At 54.1% G+C, this 17,931-nt stretch overlaps 1 protein-coding gene across 2 annotated transcripts; it reads right to left on the reverse strand.

Annotated features, from left to right (window-relative positions):
• Positions 1–1,223: 1,223 nt before the first annotated feature.
• On the reverse strand, positions 1,224–11,003 carry SNCB (synuclein beta). Of its 2 annotated transcripts, none has more exons than XM_086675945.1 (6): positions 10,716–11,003; positions 9,944–10,073; positions 7,039–7,080; positions 6,697–6,815; positions 2,251–2,340; positions 1,224–1,889 (listed from the first exon to the last, which is right to left on the reverse strand). In XM_086675945.1, the coding sequence occupies exons 2-6, from the start codon at positions 10,062–10,064 to the stop codon at positions 1,857–1,859; spliced, it is 405 nt and encodes a 134-aa protein (XP_086532071.1). In that variant the 5' UTR covers positions 10,065–10,073; positions 10,716–11,003; the 3' UTR covers positions 1,224–1,856. The 2 variants fall into 2 exon arrangements, with proteins under 2 accessions (XP_086532071.1, XP_086532139.1); XM_086676013.1 differs by lacking the exon at positions 10,716–11,003 and adding an exon at positions 10,213–10,344.
• Positions 11,004–17,931: the final 6,928 nt, after the last annotated feature.

Below are 17,931 nucleotides of genomic sequence, written 5' to 3' on the forward strand. Positions count from 1 at the left end.
GCGGCCCTGGCACCATCTCCAGGCCCCAACGACTCAGGGAAACACGAAGCGCTAACACCTAGGAGTTGATTAAATAGAGCAAGCTCCTACCAGCCCCGCGGTCTAAAGGGCGAGGTAGGGCTAAAGTCGGAAAGGAGGTCGCATCCGGGAGAAAAGGGGGTGACGTCTTGCGCAGACCAGGTTAGGGGCCCCTGCGGCAAAGCAAAGCGGGGCTTCCGCAAGGGCGGGGGCGGGGCCTCCGTTCGAGCCAGGTTTAGAGAGCCACTGCGGCAAAAGAGGCCGCAGCGCTGCACCGGTGGAGGCGGAGCCTCAGCTGGCGCTTCTATGCCAATCAGAACAGCGCCTTCCCCCTGCCGGAGGCGGAGCCTTTGCGCCTCACCGCGGCGGCTCCGCCCCCTTCTTCCCCACACCTAGACGGTGTTGGGGGCCCTCTAGTGCCGATCCTGATCCTCTCAGGGCTCCTGGCCGGCCTCCCAGCTTTCTGCGTACCCTCGCCCACCTCAGCCGAAGCCGAAAACCTTCAGACGCCTTTCCGGGAGGGATACAACATCGGTTGCCCGAGCTCTGCCTCCTTCTGGGGCAACTGCCATTCCCCTTACCCTTGGGTGGGTTTTTCTGTGTTAGTCAGGTGTGCGCTGCGGGATGCACCTGTAAACGCTCTGCTCGCGCGCAAGTGGGGTCTTTCAGTGCCCGCGCTGCTGGTTTCCGAGGGCTCCTCTGCGGCGCGCGTGTGACTGAGTGCGCGCGCGAGTCTGCACGTGCCGATCAGTGTGTGTGCACGCGTGTCTGCTCGTGCGCGCCTGCTAAGGTGCGTACACTCGGGCTGGCGCGCAAGGACCAGGATACCAGTACACATGTCTGCGCGTGCGTTATCATCCGCGTCCCTACTCTGAGTGTGCAGAGAGGTGTGAGCCCGTCCACCCTGCCCTGCTGCGTGCGGCTCTGGGCTTCCTTCCCTTAGCCTTGCACCCCAGCAGGCGCTTTACGGTCCAGCAGGTGGCGCCTGAGGCCACCTTCACTCCTAGCCAACAGCAGTTCCCAGCCTGCGTAGACCCTCTCCCTCCAGGTCATCCTAGGGGAAGATAGGAGATGGAGAAACTGAGGCCCGAGGTGGTCAGTCTTGTACCTGGGCTGAGGGTGCCAGGCCTGTAGTCTGGGACCTGGAAGCCGGTCGGCGGCCCCCACCCACCTCCCAACCCTGCCTTTGCCCATGCGGCGGCGGCTACAGACAGATTGGCTTTATTCGTGGACACGCGAAGGGGGGAGGCGCCCGGGCCCGCCCACCCAGGACACGCTCACACGGGGGGTGGGGGACTCTCCATGCCACAATCACGACACACGACGCCCGCGTTCGGACTGGGCCGGCTGAGGGAGGGGGCATGGCACAGCCTGGCTCCTGGTTTTGGTTTAAAAAAAAAAAAACAAAACAAAACAACAAACGTTCTTGGGATCGTTGTGGGAGTTGGGCGGGGGGCTCTGGGCTGCCCGGGGGGGGGGGGGGGCCCTCGGAGAGTCTCTGTCGGGGATGTGTGGAGGGAGCCGTCGCTTTCTGATCTTCGTTTAAAAATACATAGAACATGCTACACCCGCGCAGACGTTGGACGGGATGCGGTGGGGAGGAGGGCAACATACGTGGGGGCAACAGCCCCGGCCCTGTCCGCGCCCCAGGATTGGACGCGGGCGGGTAGGACAGACAGATGGACAGACACCAACACAGGCTCCAAGGGAGCCCCTCGGAGCAAAGGAAGATCTCGTGTTTGGGGGGAAGGGGTAGAAGGACAGCCCTGGCTCTGGGGGGGGGTGGGGCAGGGGACAGGGAGGAAATTGTGCTGCTGGTGGGGGGCCGTCCTGGGCCCCTACGCCTCTGGCTCATACTCCTGATACTCCTCCTGCAGTAGAGGGATGGGGGATGGAGTGGGGAAGAGCAAAAGAGGAAGTGGTTGGAGACCAAGTGGCCAGGCTCTGGCCCTGAGACTCCTCCTCTTCAAGGAGGAACAGCGCACGCCCCTCTCCCTGGGCAGGGGAGGAACCTGGAAGCTGGGACTTTCCAGGGCAGGGGTGCCTGGGGCCCAGTGCTAGGCGCCATCTGTCCTCCCTCTCTGTTGCCACCTCCTAGGGCCTGGTTCTAGAAAAGGGGGGTATGAAGTTCCCTGGCCCAACCCTACCCTACCAGGGTCCTCCCACCCTAGCTGGGGATGGTGGCAATCTTCTAGGATGCCCAAAGCCCCACCCAGCCCTGCCACCCCTCACCTGGGGTGGTTCCTCATAACTCTCCCCTTCTGGCTCCATCAGGGGCTCGATCAGTGGTTCCTCAGCAGCTTCCTGGGCCACTTCCTCTGGCTGCAGGCAGAGAAGGGACAGGGCCATGAGGGCAGCTGGAGATGCTCCTGAAATTTGTACCCTGGGAAGCTTTTGGCTGATTGGGGGAAGGCTGGGCTTTGTTGGCAGTACAACCAGAATTTCTCATTAAATTGTTTATTTGGAGTGCCTCAGAAGTGGAGTGAAGGTGTGAGGGGTGAAATCACCCCAGATCACCAGGAAGCTGGGAGTGGAAAGGGGAAACAAGGCTCTCCATATCCCTCCCCTCAGTACCTGGTAGCCGCCTGCGCTTCCATCACTTGGATGGATGGGATGGGGAGAGAGCACGCTCAATCACCCATTTATCCCTGCCTGCCTTGTGTCAGCCTCTGCTGGGCATCAGGACCCCAGAGACAACCCTGGAGGCTCCTCTGGGCTGGAGGGAGATGGAAGCTCTGAGACAGGGCTGGGCAGGAGCTCTGAGCCATTCCCTTGCCACCTTCCACCCATCCCTCCCCCAGGGTCCTGTGTGGCCTGATTTCTTCAGCGGTTGCTATTTTAAGATAAGCTGGAAGCAACAGCTCATGGTGTTGCTTGGATGTGTGAGCTAAGACTCTCCCCTCCCCCCTGCATCTGCTGCCCAGATGGGTGCAGACCAGCAGGCACACAAGTAGGGGGTTGCCAGACACACGGCCAGCCACCTGCAGGTGAGCACATGTATGTGCACAAACACAAGACTGAGCTAGCTGCCCACAGCACACACAATAACCTGGGGTGCGTGCACGGCTGCACAAGGCCACATATGGGCTGGCACACTCCTGGACCCCTGGGGGAATCTGTAGGTAGGGGGTATACCACCTCCCCATTTTCCACATATAACCACGGTCCCTCCCTACTGGGCAGAGGTAAGAATCTTGGGAGCCTGGGGGGCTGGCACTGAGAAGGCCTGCCTGACCACCTCTGTGGTCTAGTTGCCTTACCCCTATCCAGGCAGCTTTAGTTCTTTCACATTGCCAGTGTAGGTGGGCCCTGTGGGCACATGAGTTTATAGCTCCTGACCTGGCTCATTTCCCCCAGTGTACAGATGGGGTACACCAAGACCTAGGAGGTGGGGAAAAATTAGTTTGCTGAGAGTCACCCAGTATTAACAATCCCAGCTTGTGGGGCACCTGGGTGGCTCAGTCGGTTAAGTGTCTGACTCTTGATTTTGACTCAGGTCATGATCTTGCAGTTCGTGAGTTTAAGCCCTGCATCAGGCTCCCTGCTGACAGTGAGAAGCCCTGCTTGGGATTCTCTCTCTCTGTCTCTGTCTGTTCCTTCCCTGCTCCCCCTCTCTCTTGCTCTCTCAAAATAAATAAACTTTAAACCTTTCTTAAAAACAAATAGCTTGAGCACATCATTTGGAAACGACCCAAATGTCCAGCAACAGTAGAATGGAGGTGTGCACTATGGCTAATCACACGATAGATGATGTGCAACAAGAATGAAGAATGACAATGCATGCCACACATGGCTGAATCTCACAGTGTTGAGTGAAAGAAGCTACGTACAGAAGAGCATGTACTTGATGATAACATTTGTATGAAGTGGAAAAATACCCAACTCATTCGTGGTGTCAGAAGTCAAGAAGCAATTACCCTTGGAGGGGGAGGCAGGGCCAGGACAAAGGCGAGGTGAATAAGGGTACAAATGTTAAGAAGGTACTCACTCTCAAGGCCATGCAAATGAGACCCGAGAATGAGTGTCCCCTTCAAATTTTGCGCCCCAGACACCTCACTCATCTTACCCTAGCCTGGGCCTGGGGGGGTTTGGGACTGGAAGGAGGTCTGAGGCAGGCTTCTGAGGGGCTGATGATCTGTGTCTTGCTGTGGGTGCTGGTTACATGGGGGGGGGGGTTCCCTCTGTGAAAATTTCATGGGGTCGTGTGATTTCTGCGTGTACGTTGTACCTCAGTAAAATGTTTACTTAAAAAACATCCCAGCCTGGCCACTCACTAGCTATTTGGCATCAGGTTAAGTCACTTCACCGTGAACTCAGCTGCTTTGGATGGCAAATGAGAGTAGGAATGTGGGGAGGGTCCCATGATAATGCACACGAGCAGGCTGGGAAGTGGAGACACTCAGAAATGTGCATCCTGGACTTGCACGGGTTCCCCATGCCCGATAACCCCAAAGGGCTGTTGTTTAAAGAGGAAATCCACGATCTTGAGCCCCCTTAGAGCAGAGGTATCACAAGTGCTGGTAGGAGGAAGGAGGCCTGAGAGAAATGGTTCTGTGCAAAGGCCTCTCACAAACAGCCTCGAGGCTGACAACTCAGACTCAGACCTGGATTTCCCAGCACCCCAGCTCCTAGCACAGGGGCCGGCCTTGTGGGGCACCAAGCTACTCCGGTGATGTAACCTGAGCTTATCCTCCCAACCACCTTCTTCTTAGAGAGACAGGCAGGAACTGGGATCTTGGGCAAGTCACTTCACCTCTCTGGGCTTCAGTTCCTTCATCTATAAAGTGAGCTAGTTGTGGCGTTACTCCATGTAACGTGTCTAGAACACTGCCTGCCCATACAAGACATCAATGAATGGGAGCGGTCCCTGGAAATAATGATAAGAAATGGGAAGTCACACAGCTGGTAAAATGCATAGGCAGGACTTGAACCAGAACTTCTGAGTCAAGTCTCAGACTTCCAACAGGGGAAAGGACCAGTTGTGTAAAATGTCTGCAGTGAAGGGTGGTGTGGGGTCTCCTCCCGGAGCCCAGTGGATACACTCATGCAGAATGTACCTAATCTCCCAAACCAAAAGTTGAAGAGACCCTCACGCCCACGAAGGCGGTCTGCACTTGTATGTGGACAGACACGGAGCACCTCACAGAAGGAATGTCTGGCAGACATATAGGACCACAGAGTGCACTGTCACGGTGGTGCACTTCCATGCACACCTGTGATCACGTGCGCCCCTGGGGGCAGGTATGGATCACTCATACGATGGCAGGGCTATCATCTTTTACTAAGCACTCACTGAATGCAAGTCAGGCTCTTTACCTCAGTGATTCTCAAAGTGTGGTCCTTGAACCTGCAGCATCAGCATCCCCTGGGTACCTGTTAGAAATGCAAACTCTCGGGGCGCCTGGGTGGCGCAGTCGGTTAAGCGTCCGGCTTCAGCCAGGTCACGATCTCGCGGTCCGTGAGTTCGAGCCCCGCGTCGGGCTCTGGGCTGATGGCTCAGAGCCTGGAGCCTGTTTCCAATTCTGTGTCTCCCTCTCTCTCTCTGCCCCTCCCCCGTTCATGCTCTGTCTCTCTCTGTCCCAAAAATAAATAAACGTTGAAAAAAAAAAAAAAAAAATTTAAAAAAAAAAAAAAAAGAAATGCAAACTCTCGGGTCCCATCTCAGACCTAGAGAGTCAGAAATTCTAGGGATGTGGCCAACAGTCTGCATTTTAACCTGACCTCCTGATGATTCTGATGCGCACATACATTTTGAGAACCTCCAATATGTATTATCCCTAATCTATGTTAGAGCCCTATTGTATTCGTCTTCTGTCTTAAAGCCAAAGAATCAGGCTCAGAGATGTGATGGGATCTGCCCAGGGTCACACAGTCAGGATGCAGTGGAGTTGGGATTCAAATCCAACTCTGCAGCGCTTCAGAGATCACAGCTTTTACGCTGTAGTGTATTCTAATGAAAGTATTTGCCTTCATGCGCACGTGGACAGCCACTGTCACTCCCCCCGGAGGAACATGCCTGCACAAATATGTGATGCATATTTCGCCCCTCCTCCATGGCCAACACTTGCTCATGCCTGCCTCAGGGCCTTTGCACATGCTGTTCCTACTGCCTGAAATACAATTCTCGCATGGCTTGCCTCATCCCTTGGGTGTCAGCTCAAATGTCACCTTGTCAGAGCAGCCCTCCCAACTAAAGCAGTCCCCTTACTGCTTGACTCTCTATCGCATCACCTTTGTCTTTTCTTCATAGCACTTATCCCTGTCTGAAACCATCTGGTTTATTGGTTGGCTTCTTACTGTCTATCTTCTCCCACTACAGTGTCAGGTCCATGAACATATTCACTGTGGCAACCCCTAGAATAATTCCTCTCTGGCATGGATATTGAATGACAAGAAATGAATGAACAATCAGTGACATACAGACGTGGCCCTAAGTGGTCGAGGTCACGCTCACAAGCAGGATACATGTACACAATCAGATCTGGGTCACTGTCACAGGAAGCACAACACCCATACACAACTTCATGCAGACTCATTCTGAGCTGAGTCTAGCAGGGCCCTGCAGAACGTGAGACAAGGTGTGGCACCCATACAGGTGTGCCTGCCTGGCGTGTGTGTGTGTGTGTGTGTGTGTGTGTGTGTGTGCGCGCACGTGTGCATGGCGAGAGGAAAGCTCACCTTCAGATCAGTGGGAAATTCCTCCTTCTTCACCAGGCCTGTGGCTGCTGCGATGTTCCCAGCCCCAGAGAACACGGCTCCTCCAAGATGTGATGCCTGCTCCTTGGTTTTTTCAGCCACTGGAGCAGGTATAGGATTTGAGAAGGGGATTGGGGGCCAAGGTAAAGCAGACATAGATGCATCTGTCCCTCGCGGTGTCCCAGGGCTTGCCTCCCTCGTGGAGCACACTCTCAGGAATCTTTGGGGGTACCCTTTTCCACCGCCAGCCCCCCACCTCCAGATCCCAGTCAGATCCCAGGCCCGAGGTGTGGGAAGGGGGCTGTGCCAGGGCTGGGCTGGTACCTGAGGCCACTCCTTGTACCACCCCCTCTCGAGTCTTGCTTCCTGCAGGGACAAAAAGGAGCACACATAAGGACTCCGAGCTGAGGGAACAGACACTCTGGCAAGCACAGGGTTTACAGAGTGGGCCGAGGGATCCGGACAACAGTGGGCATCCTGGCCTCATCACCGCCTCTTTGGGCCCCCAAATCCCACAGGTACATCCCTCATCACTGCACTGAACCCTCCGCACCTGCTTCCTGAGGACTGCGAGTTCTCCCCCACAGTCTGCCCCTTCTCCACCTGAAACGATACCCGCACCCCTCTGGGGAAGGCCGCCTGAGAGCCAGCACTCTACTTCCCCGGTTTCATTTAACTGTCCGACCAGGGTGAGCAGGTGGGGGTGGGGGTGGGGGTGGGGGTGGGGGTGGAGCTGGGAGGTTCGTATTTGGAAAGGTTCCTCTGGTGTCCTTGAGGCCTGACTGCCCACACCTCACCTATGGACGCTCACCCCCGCCAGCTCCCACTCCATTCCAACTAAAGACTCTTCTCCTAACTGGGGTGCGAATTTCTCCTTCTGGCTGAAGTGAGGGGTCTCAGGTGCACGACGGGTGTCAGGGGGACTGACACCCATGGCATTGGCCAGGCCTTCTTAGGAGGGTAGCTGCTGGGAAAGGCAAGATGGCGTGATCTGATGTGGGGGGCAGGAGCCCTCAGGGAAGTGGGGAGTCTGCTATACTGAGGATCTGGCAGTGCAGGCAACAGCTGGCAGACCCCAGAATAGGTAAATGGGTGTCTAGCAGGGCTGAGGCTGGTGGAAGGAGGAGAGGACAGCATGGGAAGGCAGGATCCTCCGGGCTAAGGTCAGCCAGACCGAGACAGCAGGGGGCCGGCTGCTTGTACCCAGTCATTCCTCCCACAAACATTTGTTGGCACCTGCTCTGTGCCACGCCCCAGGCCAATGGCTCACTGTCGGATGGGGATAAGAGAAGGGCAGATTTGGTGTCCTGGAACTCATGTAGTGGGGAGGGGACTTCTAGCCTCCAAGGGTACGTGAAGGGGGGAGAGAGCACTGTCTGTGCCTTGACAAATGGGGAACAGGCAGATATGCAGAAAGGAGACTGGGGGTGGGGGTGGGGGTGGGGTGGGGGTGGGGGTGGGGGTGGGGGTGGGGAGGGTATCTCAGGCACCAGAAACCATGCGGACAGGTACAATGAGGTGTGCTTTCTGGACCTGCACAGAGCACATCAATGCTGTCTGTGCATCTGCAGAGATGGAAATACAGACTGAGGTGGGACCATGAACTGTGGCTATAGGAAGCTGAGGTTTTAATGTGTAGGAACAGGGGGCCGTCAGGGGTTCCTGGGCAGGGGGAGGTGTAGGAGGTGCCAAACTAAGGGGAAGGGGGTGCTTTGAGTCTGTTAGCAGGGAGACTGTGTCAGGAAGCCAGGGATCCATATAGAAGTGAAAGGGCTGGGTAAGGGGAGGCAGGGGGGAGGCAGGGGGGAGGCAGGGGGGAGGCCAAAGCTGGGGCCTGGCAGGTGTGGGCTCAAGCCCCTGCCTTGTCTCCATCCCCTGTGCCCTAGCTCCAGCTATACCACCTCCCGGCAGGCCTCCCTGCATTTGGTCTCTCCCCAGAAGCCCGAGGAACCTTTCTACGCTGAAATCAGATCAGGTCTGTCCCTAGCTTACAATCTCTCGTGGCAGTTGTAATAATCCTTTGCCCTGGCCCACAAGGGCTCTCTCATGAATTGGCTCTTGCCCATTTTTCTGATCTCATCCCCTACCATTGCTTCCTGCCCTCTGCTCTCCAGGCTTGTCTCCTTCAGGCCTTTTCTGCTTCCTCCAACTCCCCTCCCCCACCCAGCTCCTTATTCTTTGGGGTTCAGCTCAAATGCCACCCCCTCGGGTTCCCCTACTGAAGTGGTCCCCATCCCAGCCACTTGATGTCACATGCCACTATGCGAATGATCTGTATCGCTATCCGGAAAGTCAGCAGCTCCTAGTACATAGATAGCAAGAAGTCAACAAACATTTTGCACATCGCCACAATCCCAAATCTGCCACAAACCTGGGTGAATTAACCAGCCCTCTTCAACACACGTGAAGGGTAATTCTGCCTACTCCACACTAGTAAGCTCTGAACCACCATATAAATTCAGTAATTGTCAGTTTGGGGCCCTGAATCCCCTTATGCCGATGACCCTGGGGGCTCCCTCTCCTCTCACCCTTGGGGTGAGATATTTTAACCACTTGGTCTTTCTCCTGACACAGCTGGAAGCTGCTAGGAGGATGGACCCAGAGAGAGGGCAATGGTGCAACCACAGGCATTGGCAGGCAGGAAGACCCTCAGAGCAAGTCAGAGATGGAAGTAGCTGGAGAGGAGGGCGAACAGGGAGCCCCAGGAGAGAGGGCTTGCAAGGAGAGGGGCTTTGGAGTTCATAAAGCTTGGCTCAAACTCCAGCTTCAGGTTTCAGCAGCTGTGTGACCTTGAGCACCATAGTTAGACCTCTGTGGAACGGGCCGGGAGCATAAAGTGAGGTAATGGGCATTATGGCACTTGACACAATACTTGGCAGAGAGTAAGGGCTCAACTCCAACTCCAGGTAACTATTAATCATGTGAAGAATCAGGGGGAAAATAAAAGGCTACCTGCTTTGACCAATACATTGGTCCCCGGCCATTCAGCTGAACCCCACCCTCACCAACTTTTCCCCCACTCCCCCCTCCCCATAGGTGTCATCACTGACCCAGGCTTCCTTCAGCTGGCTGTGTCCTCGGTGACCCCTGCTGACCCGGCCCCATCTGCTGACTCATATTCTCCTGCCCAGACCCCTCCCCCCCCCCCACACCCTCCCTCTAAGGACCCCAGCCACACTCCCTCCAAGGACCGGAACCCGGTAGCCCCAAAGCCCTGCCCCTTGCCCACCGACGTAGAGGACGCCCTCCTTAGTCTTCTCCGCGGCCTCGGTGACCCCCTGCTTGGTTTTCTCAGCGGCGGCCACGACGCCCTCCTTGGCCATGGACAGGCCCTTCATGAACACGTCCATCCTGGCGGCCTGGGGAGGGCGAACACACGGGCACGGGTGCGCTGGCCACGCACCCTCACCCCAGCCCTTCCCCTTGGACGCCGGGCCCCCTCCCCTCCCTCCTGAGACTCCAGCGCTCTTCTGGACCGGGAGCCCCCTCCCGTCTTACCCCTTGCCCAGCGTGAGGCCACAGGGCCGCGACGAGTCCTAGCGTCCTTGAAACCCAGGGACGCGGGAGGATCCACTGCCTCGGTTATCCGGGGCCCTGCAACCTGCAGCCCCGAGGAACCGGGGTGCTGGGCTCGGCGCGCAGCCCTAGCGCCTGCCTGTACGTACACACACGACAGAGTCACACGACCATACACACAAACATTCTCCACCGACACGCTCACGTGCACATACAGGACACGCAGACGTTCAAACGCACACGGACACCCTGACACACGAACACGGGCACGGGCGCACGTCCACAAGGCCACCCAGGCAGTTGCAGACACAGAGCAGCAGTCACACATACCCCAGGGCGCACACTGACACGCACCTAGCGGAGCCGTCTCCCCGTTCTCCAGCGGGTTCCCCAACTCTGCTATCTGCCCCTTCCCCATCCCGCCCAGTCCCCTCTCCATCCCCAGCCCTTCCCCAACCCGGGCGTCCGGAGCGCGGCCGCCTCACCTGGAAGCTGAGCCCGGGCTTGGGATGGAGCAGCGGCTGCGGCTGCGGCCGGCGGACGCTGGGGCTCGGCTAGGCCGGGCTGGGGTGGGCTCGGGGCGGATGGGGAATCGGGGCCTCGCTAGGCGCCCAGGTCCGTCGGCAGCAGGCGGGGCGCGGGCCCTGAGCCGGGGCGCAGCAGTGCCCTGGCCTTGGGTGCGTCGCCAGCCACGGATCGCGCCTTGCGCCCTGCTGCTCTCACGCTCGGGCTCAGGCTCCCGCTCGGGCGCTGCGGCAGCTCTGAGCTCAGCGCCCCCTCTGGCGGCCGCGCCGCCCCCTCAGCCTGACTGACAGGGGGCGGGGAGGGTGACATCTCCGCGGAGCCCGCTGGCCTCCGGGGGCGGCCCCCGACGCGCCTCTGGGGACCCTTGGGCGTCAGACTCGCGTCCCGACCCCAGGAGCCGAGTCTGGCGGCGGAGACAATGCAGAGTGCCAAGAGTAGGGAAAAAAAAAACTGCATGCAGTTGCCTTTGGGATTCAAGGGGTTCGAATCTCAGCTGTGCTTTTATTAACTGTGGGACCTTGGGCTACTCAGCTCTCCTTTCTGAACGCCAGTTTCTTTTTCTGTAAAATAGTGGATGATGGATGATTCGCTCAACGAAGGTTGATTGAGAATTTAGACAGGTGCCAGGTAAGTTTGAGGCAATGGAGACAGTGGAAAAGGAAAACAAGGTCCCTGTCCTTGGGGAGTTTACAATGATGTGTTTGTGTGTATGCAGAAATGGGACACAGGACAGAAAACAAACATGTCAACATTTACACCTAAGAAGATTGTTTCAGCTTGTGAGGAGTGTTATGAAGATAATGAACGGCTGATGTAACAGAATGACTAGAGGGGGGACTTGGGACAGAGTGTCCAGGGAAGACCTCTGTGAGGAGGCCAATGGGAGCAGAGACCCCAGAGAGGGACCAAGGCCAACATGGACAAGATCCAGAGAGGGAATTGGCAAGTGCAAAGGCACTGAGACAGGACGGTGCTTGGGAATAGATAAAAGGAAGTGCAGCTGGAGAACCAGGAAGGAATGAGGAGGTGGACAAGACCACTTTGTGTGTGTGGAGGTGGACAAGACCACTTTGTGTGTGTGTGTGTGTGTGTGTGTGTGTGTGTGTGTGTGTGTGTTATGGTGGTGATTGTCAAATGGCCATAGAATGCCAGGTACACATAGGCCCTCAGTTGGAGCTATGACATAATTATGCCCAAGAAGCTATGGGATCCTAGAGGAAGGGGACTCTGGCAGCTTAGGGGAGTCAGGGAAGTCTACACAGAGGAGGTGACATCTGTGATAGGTCTCCTGGGAGAGGCAAGATTTTTACCTGGAAGACAGGCAGGAAGGGTATTTTAGGCTGTGGGCATAGCATGGGCAAAGGCTGGAAATGCAGGGTGTATAAGTGACAGGTGATGAGGTGAGGAGGCAGCCAGACTGTGCAGGGCCTGGAATAAAGTGTTCATAGGCCACTGCTAGAGCTGCAAATTGGTGCATGCTTTTTGGAAGGCAGTTTGGCAATGTTTACCAAAAACATAAATGCATGCTCCTTTTGAGCCAACAGTTCCCCTTCCAGGAATTTATTCCTTGGATTTACTCACACAAACATGCAAGACATTTGTGCAAGGATGTTCACTGCAGCACTGGAAATAATCTGTGTCCATCCATAGAGGACTGGCTGGTGAAGTGTGTTACATCCACCCAGTGAAATGCTATGTTGCTGTTACAAAGGATGAGCAGGACCCATGTGTACTGACATGGAGTGTAGCAAGAAATAGTGTAAAGTGACAGCTTGACGTGCTAAACCATCATGTATGGAACTAGTCAATTTTGATACATACATACACATAGTTATATACAGACCCCTTATATACAAATATGTACACGTTTACTTATATCTAGATATATAAGGACCACACCAGCAAGGACTTCCAAAACACTGTTCACAGTAGTTGCCCCTGGCAAGTGGGGCTGAGAACACTCAGGGAGACAAAGTTTTACATTTTATCACCTTCCTTCTTATGCTGCTTGGTTATTTTACTTTGAATAGTATTTTACTTGTATAGTATTAAAAGCTAGCATAAGGGACATTTGTCATTATTTTTGAGCCCTCAGCATTGACACTCTCCCCTTCCTATGTTGGGGGGGAATCTCCCACCTTATGAGCCAGGGTCCATCTCCCCCTCTAGGAGCTGACGGTTTTTTCTTAGCCTTTCTTGCAGCCAAGACCTGTAACTTCAAACCCAGACAGGCCAGTCCCAGACTTGGAACCTGAAGAATCAGGGAAGGAGGGCAGTCTGCTCTGGTGAGGGCAGGTGATATTGGTGGTAGCAGCTCCTACCAGGGACCACAGGCAGCGGTGACACTGCTTCTGGGAGTGTCCAGCACTCCCAACGCTTCTGGGGCGTTATTCCAGGCAGTGTGGTCTTGAAGGGGGAGTTTCTGAGCTCTCCAGTATCGGATAATAAAATCCTTACCTACGTAAATTAGCCAGAAGCAATTTTTGTGACTCTTGACTAAGAACTCCTGAATGTCAGAATCGGTGATGAAGAAGGACCAAGCAGGAGGGACAGGAGGAAGAGAGAAAGACCACGTGAAGGGTGTCTGTACTTCCAACTGTAGGAACTGGGAAGTCACTGAGGATTTTAAGCACAAGAGAGACCAAAATGCGATTTGCATTTTGTGGGACTAAATAGAGGTGGGTTGGATAGAGGACACAGCAAGATCACAAGATAGCTGGGGCAGAATCCACAGGAGGGATGATGGAGCCTGAACCGTGGAAGCTGAAGGGAGGCTGGAGGAGGGCTAGAGGGACAGTTGGGTATTATTCAGGAGGTAACTTAGGTGTTGGGGAAGAGGGAGAGGAATGAGTCGGGGAAGGTTCCCAGGACAGCAGGTGAGAGATGCTATTGCAAAATGAAACAGGCATTGAGGAGATGGGGCAGCCTTGGGGGTGGGGCTGATGGGGAGCTTGTTTGGGGCATGATTGGGGCTGACTGTGTGGTGCTTGACAGATGAACTAGAGGAGGTGTTTGGCAGACAGTAGGATGTCTGAGCCTGGAGCTCAGGAAGTCACCCAGGGCTGGCTCCACATATAGATCTGGGCCATGGTGTACTAGGAAATCTTTAACACATGGCTTTCTAAGCAGAGAAGTACCTTGGTTGGTAGAGGTTGCCCACATCCATGGGGTAAATCCCGCCCCCCGCCCCACCATGATTGATTTCACTGTCACAGAGCAGAGAATTGGGAAGAGATGGGCCATAGTATGGCCTTTTACGGTATTTTCACCACACAGACAAAATAGGTAAAAACAATCTTAAGAAAATAGAAAACAGTAAATGGAAAAGAGAAAATGGAAAATAGTAAAATAATTAGAAAGTTCTGTTTTGAGTGTCCATTATGTTTTATTATCATTTTTAATGTTTATCTATTTTTGAGAGAGACAGAGACAGAATGTGAGTGGGTTGGGGCAGAGAGAGAGGGAGGCACAGAATCTGAAGCAGGCCCCAGGCTCCGAGATGTCAGCACAGAGTCTGACGCGGGGATTGGCCTCACAAGCTGTGGGATCGTGACCTGAGCTGAAGTTGGACGCTCAACCGACTGAGCCACCCAGGCACCCCGAGTGTTTGTTATGTTTTAAACATAATTTTTATATAACCATAAGTTTATAGAATTTAATTTTTAAATAATGACTTTACACCTGGCTCCGAAATTCCTGAAGGTTTAATAACTGCTCTCATAAGCTGGTCTAAGCCAGCCTAGCACACCGCTGGATTTGGGGTCATTAGCACAGAGGTGGTGGCTGGAGCCATGGGGAGGGTGCAGTTGCACTGGAGAACCTGGAGAGTGAAAAGGAGAGAGTCCAGAACAGAATCCTGAGACACTGCAAACTTCCTGTGTGGCCAGGGGCAGGGGACCTGGCTAACAGACTGAGAGGGAGCAGCACGGGGAAGAGGAGAAGCTGGAAGGAGTAGTAGCAGGGATACCAAGAGGATTAGAGGAGAGCTGGTTAAATGCTACCGAGGGGCCAAAGCGATGAGTAGCAATGAGTCCTCGGATTCACAGCAAGCGGCTATCAGGGACTTTAACAGCAGCACAAGGGCTATGGGAGCCCAGGAAGGAAGGGGCACCTACAGAAAGCCTCCAGGAGAAAGTGACATTCTGGCTGGGTTCTGAAAGATGAGAAGGGCCCTACCAGTAAGTGATGGTGAGCATTCTTGGCAGAGGATCCAGCAGGTGGAAAAGTCCAGGTTCATCAGGAACTAGACTCCTTTCTTCCTGCTCCACCATTCTTAGTACATGGATTCTACCTTCAAGGTCATCTCATGGTCCAAGATGGCTGCCGCAGCTCCAGCCATCATATCTATGCAGAAAGCAGGAGGAGGGGAAGTAGGGTAAAAAGAACACCTGCCAGTTGTCTCTCTCACGAGGAATTTTTGGAAGCTAACAACTTCTGCATGTCTCTTGGCTATGCCTAGCTGTAGGGAGGCTGGAAAATTGTGGTCATCCAGCCAGGCATACGACTTCCCAGAGCCAAAGTATGACAAGGGGACAATGGTCACTGAGTGGGCCACTAGCATCTTTGTCACTATTTCTCTTTGCCCCCAACTGTTTTTATTTGGAAAAACTTCAAACCTAGAGAAAAGTTGCAAGCATAGTACAGTGAATAAAATCTTCAGAAAAATTGCAGTGTTAATAAAATCAATACCCAAATATTCTTCATCTAGATTCACCAGGTGTTAACATCTGCTACTTTTTTTTTTTTTTTTTTTGGTCTCTCTCTACAGATACTTCACCCTGTAGCACACTGCAGCCCACATGTTCCCCCTTCCCCCTTTAGGGCAGGCCCCTGGGCCTCTTTCTGGCCAGGCCCTAAACATGTGAGTTCTCAGGAACCCCCTCCTTGTTTCCATTCTCTCTCCCCCAGGAAAATGGGTCTCTCCATTCCTCTCTTCCCTCTCCTCTTCCTGAGAATATACTAAGGAGAATGGTTTTTGAAGCTTGGGGGGGCGGGGCAGGGCTGGGAGAAAATCCTCACTGGAACAGCTGGAGCAGCTGGAGCAGAAAGCATCCTCTTAAGAGGATCATGAGGCTCCTGGTGATCCCAGCCCTTCCTGGGTTTTGCGAAAATCCAGATGGGCCTTTACAACACTGTGTGTGGTGCCTGACGGTGCGATTAAACATTCATCAACATTCCGGCTGTCCAGAGGCCTCAGGGTGGGGAATGGGGGGAGAGGCAGGCCGGTGGGGGCTGGAAACAGAGAGAGGAATGTGATATTTATTGAACACCTACCGTGTCCCAGGCACGACAGCCATTATATCATCAATCCCTAAAATCAGTCCTTTAGAACAGGCATTTTCAATCCCATTTTCCAGATGTTGGAACCAACACCCAAAGAGGAGAAGTCCTACGACTGGCCACTGGCATCTATTGTTTTCAATCAGCTTTTCCTGAGTGCCCGCCATGTGCCAGGTACTGTTCTGGGTACCAGAGATTCAGCAGAAAACAAGACCAATGAAGTCCTTGCTTTTCTAAAACTTAACATTCTGGTAGGAAGCGACAGACACCAAAAGAACTAGTGACCAAATAAGATGCTTTCGTTTGTGTTGCTCTTGTCCAAATCAGGGATGTCCACCTTGCTACATCTAATGGTCAATCGTGCCTCCTCACTCTGACCTCCGAGTCCTTGCTAAGAGCCAGGCCCCACTTTAGGTACTAGAGAACACAGCTGTGAAGGAAAGAGGCCTGGGTTCTTATGTTCTAGTAGAAGGAGGCAGATAAGTAAAATAAGTAAGTGAACTATATGGTGTGTCGGGAGGTGCTGTGCTGGGACAGGAAGCAAAGAGTAATGAAGGGCATGGAAAGTGCTGGCGTGGAGCTAAGGGCTTGGACACTTACATACAGAGGGCAGGGAAGGCCTTACCTGAGTTAGGAATTGAGGGCAGGACCGGTGTAAGGTCCCAAGGCAGGAGTGGGCCCTGAACAAAGACCATCCGGGAGGTGGCGCGGCTGGAGCACAGGGAGTAGGAGAGGAGGCAGGGCGATTCTGGGGCCGTGCAAACCCTCTCCTGGGAGCAGAGGAGCCTGTGATCTTTTTCTTTTTTTTCTTTTTTTTGAGAGAGAGAGAGAGAGAGAGAGAGAGAGAGAGAGCACACAAGCAGGGAAGAGGGGCAGAGAGAGGGAGGGAGAGAGAGAGAGAGAGAGAGAGAATCACAAGCAAGCTCTGCATTCAGCACAAGCCCAACGCAGAACTCGATCCTACAACCCTGGGATCATGGCCTGAGCCAAAATCAAGAGTCAGTCACTTAACTGACCGAGCCATGAGCCACCTAGGCACCCCTTTCATTTTTAACGGCTGCTGTGTAGGGAGCAGATTGCTCCTAGGCAAAGGCCGGTGGGGGCCAGTTCAGATGCCATCACCATAATACAGGGAAGATGACAGCCACTTGGGCTGGGGTGACGGGAGGTGGATGGAAGTGGCTAGATCCTGGATATGTTTTAAAGTAGAGCTGGGGCGCCAGGGTGGCTCAGTCGGTTGAGTGACCGCCTTCTGCTCAGGTCATGATCTCCCGGTTGGTGACAGTTCGTGAGTTTGAGCCCTGGATCAAGCTTGCTGCTTTCTGTGGGGAGCCTACTTTGGATCTTCTGTCCCCCTCCCTTTCTGCCCTTACTCTGCTCGTTCTCTCTTTCTCAAAAATAAATAAAAACATTAAAAAAGTAGAGCTGGACATAGTGATGTGCTGATGAGCTAGAAAGAGAGGAGTCCAGGATCATTCCAGAATTTTTGGATGAGCAATTGGGAGGATGGAGAAGATGATAGGAGGAGCAGGTCTGGGGACAGGAGACAGAAGAAAGTCAGGAATTGCACTTTGGTTTTTTTTAAATTTTTTTTAATGTTTATTTATTTGAGAGAGAGACAGAGAGAGAGACAGAGCACGAGCAGGGGAGGGGCAGAGAGAGAGGGAGACACAGAATCCGAAGCAGGCTCCAGGCTCTGAGCTGTCAGCACGGAGCCTGACACATGGCTCACACCTACAAACCACAAGATCGTGACCTGAGCCAAAGTCAGACGCTTAACCGACTGAGCCAGCCAGGCGCCCCAGGAATTGCACTTTGGATACAATAAGCCTGAGACAGATGCACATTAGATACTTGGGTAGAGCTGTGAACAGGCTGTTGGATGTGCTCTTCTGG

This window comes from Puma concolor, chromosome A1, assembly GCF_028749965.1.
Source record: "Puma concolor isolate L17-30 chromosome A1, mPumCon1.1.hap2, whole genome shotgun sequence".
NCBI classification, from domain to species: Eukaryota; Metazoa; Chordata; class Mammalia; order Carnivora; family Felidae; genus Puma; species Puma concolor.

What these genes read in the sequence shown, in the direction of transcription:
- SNCB (XM_086675945.1), bottom strand. Translation starts at nt 10,064, where the DNA reads ATGGACGTGTTCATGAAGGGCCTGTCCATGGCCAAGGAGGGCGTCGTG. An exon ending in GGTACAAGGAGTGGCCTCAG is followed by an intron (nt 6,816 to 7,038) that starts GTACCAGCCCAG and finishes TACCTGCTCCAG; the next exon opens with TGGCTGAAAAAACCAAGGAG. An exon ending in AATTTCCCACTGATCTGAAG is followed by an intron (nt 2,341 to 6,696) that starts GTGAGCTTTCCT and finishes CTCTGCCTGCAG; the next exon opens with CCAGAGGAAGTGGCCCAGGA.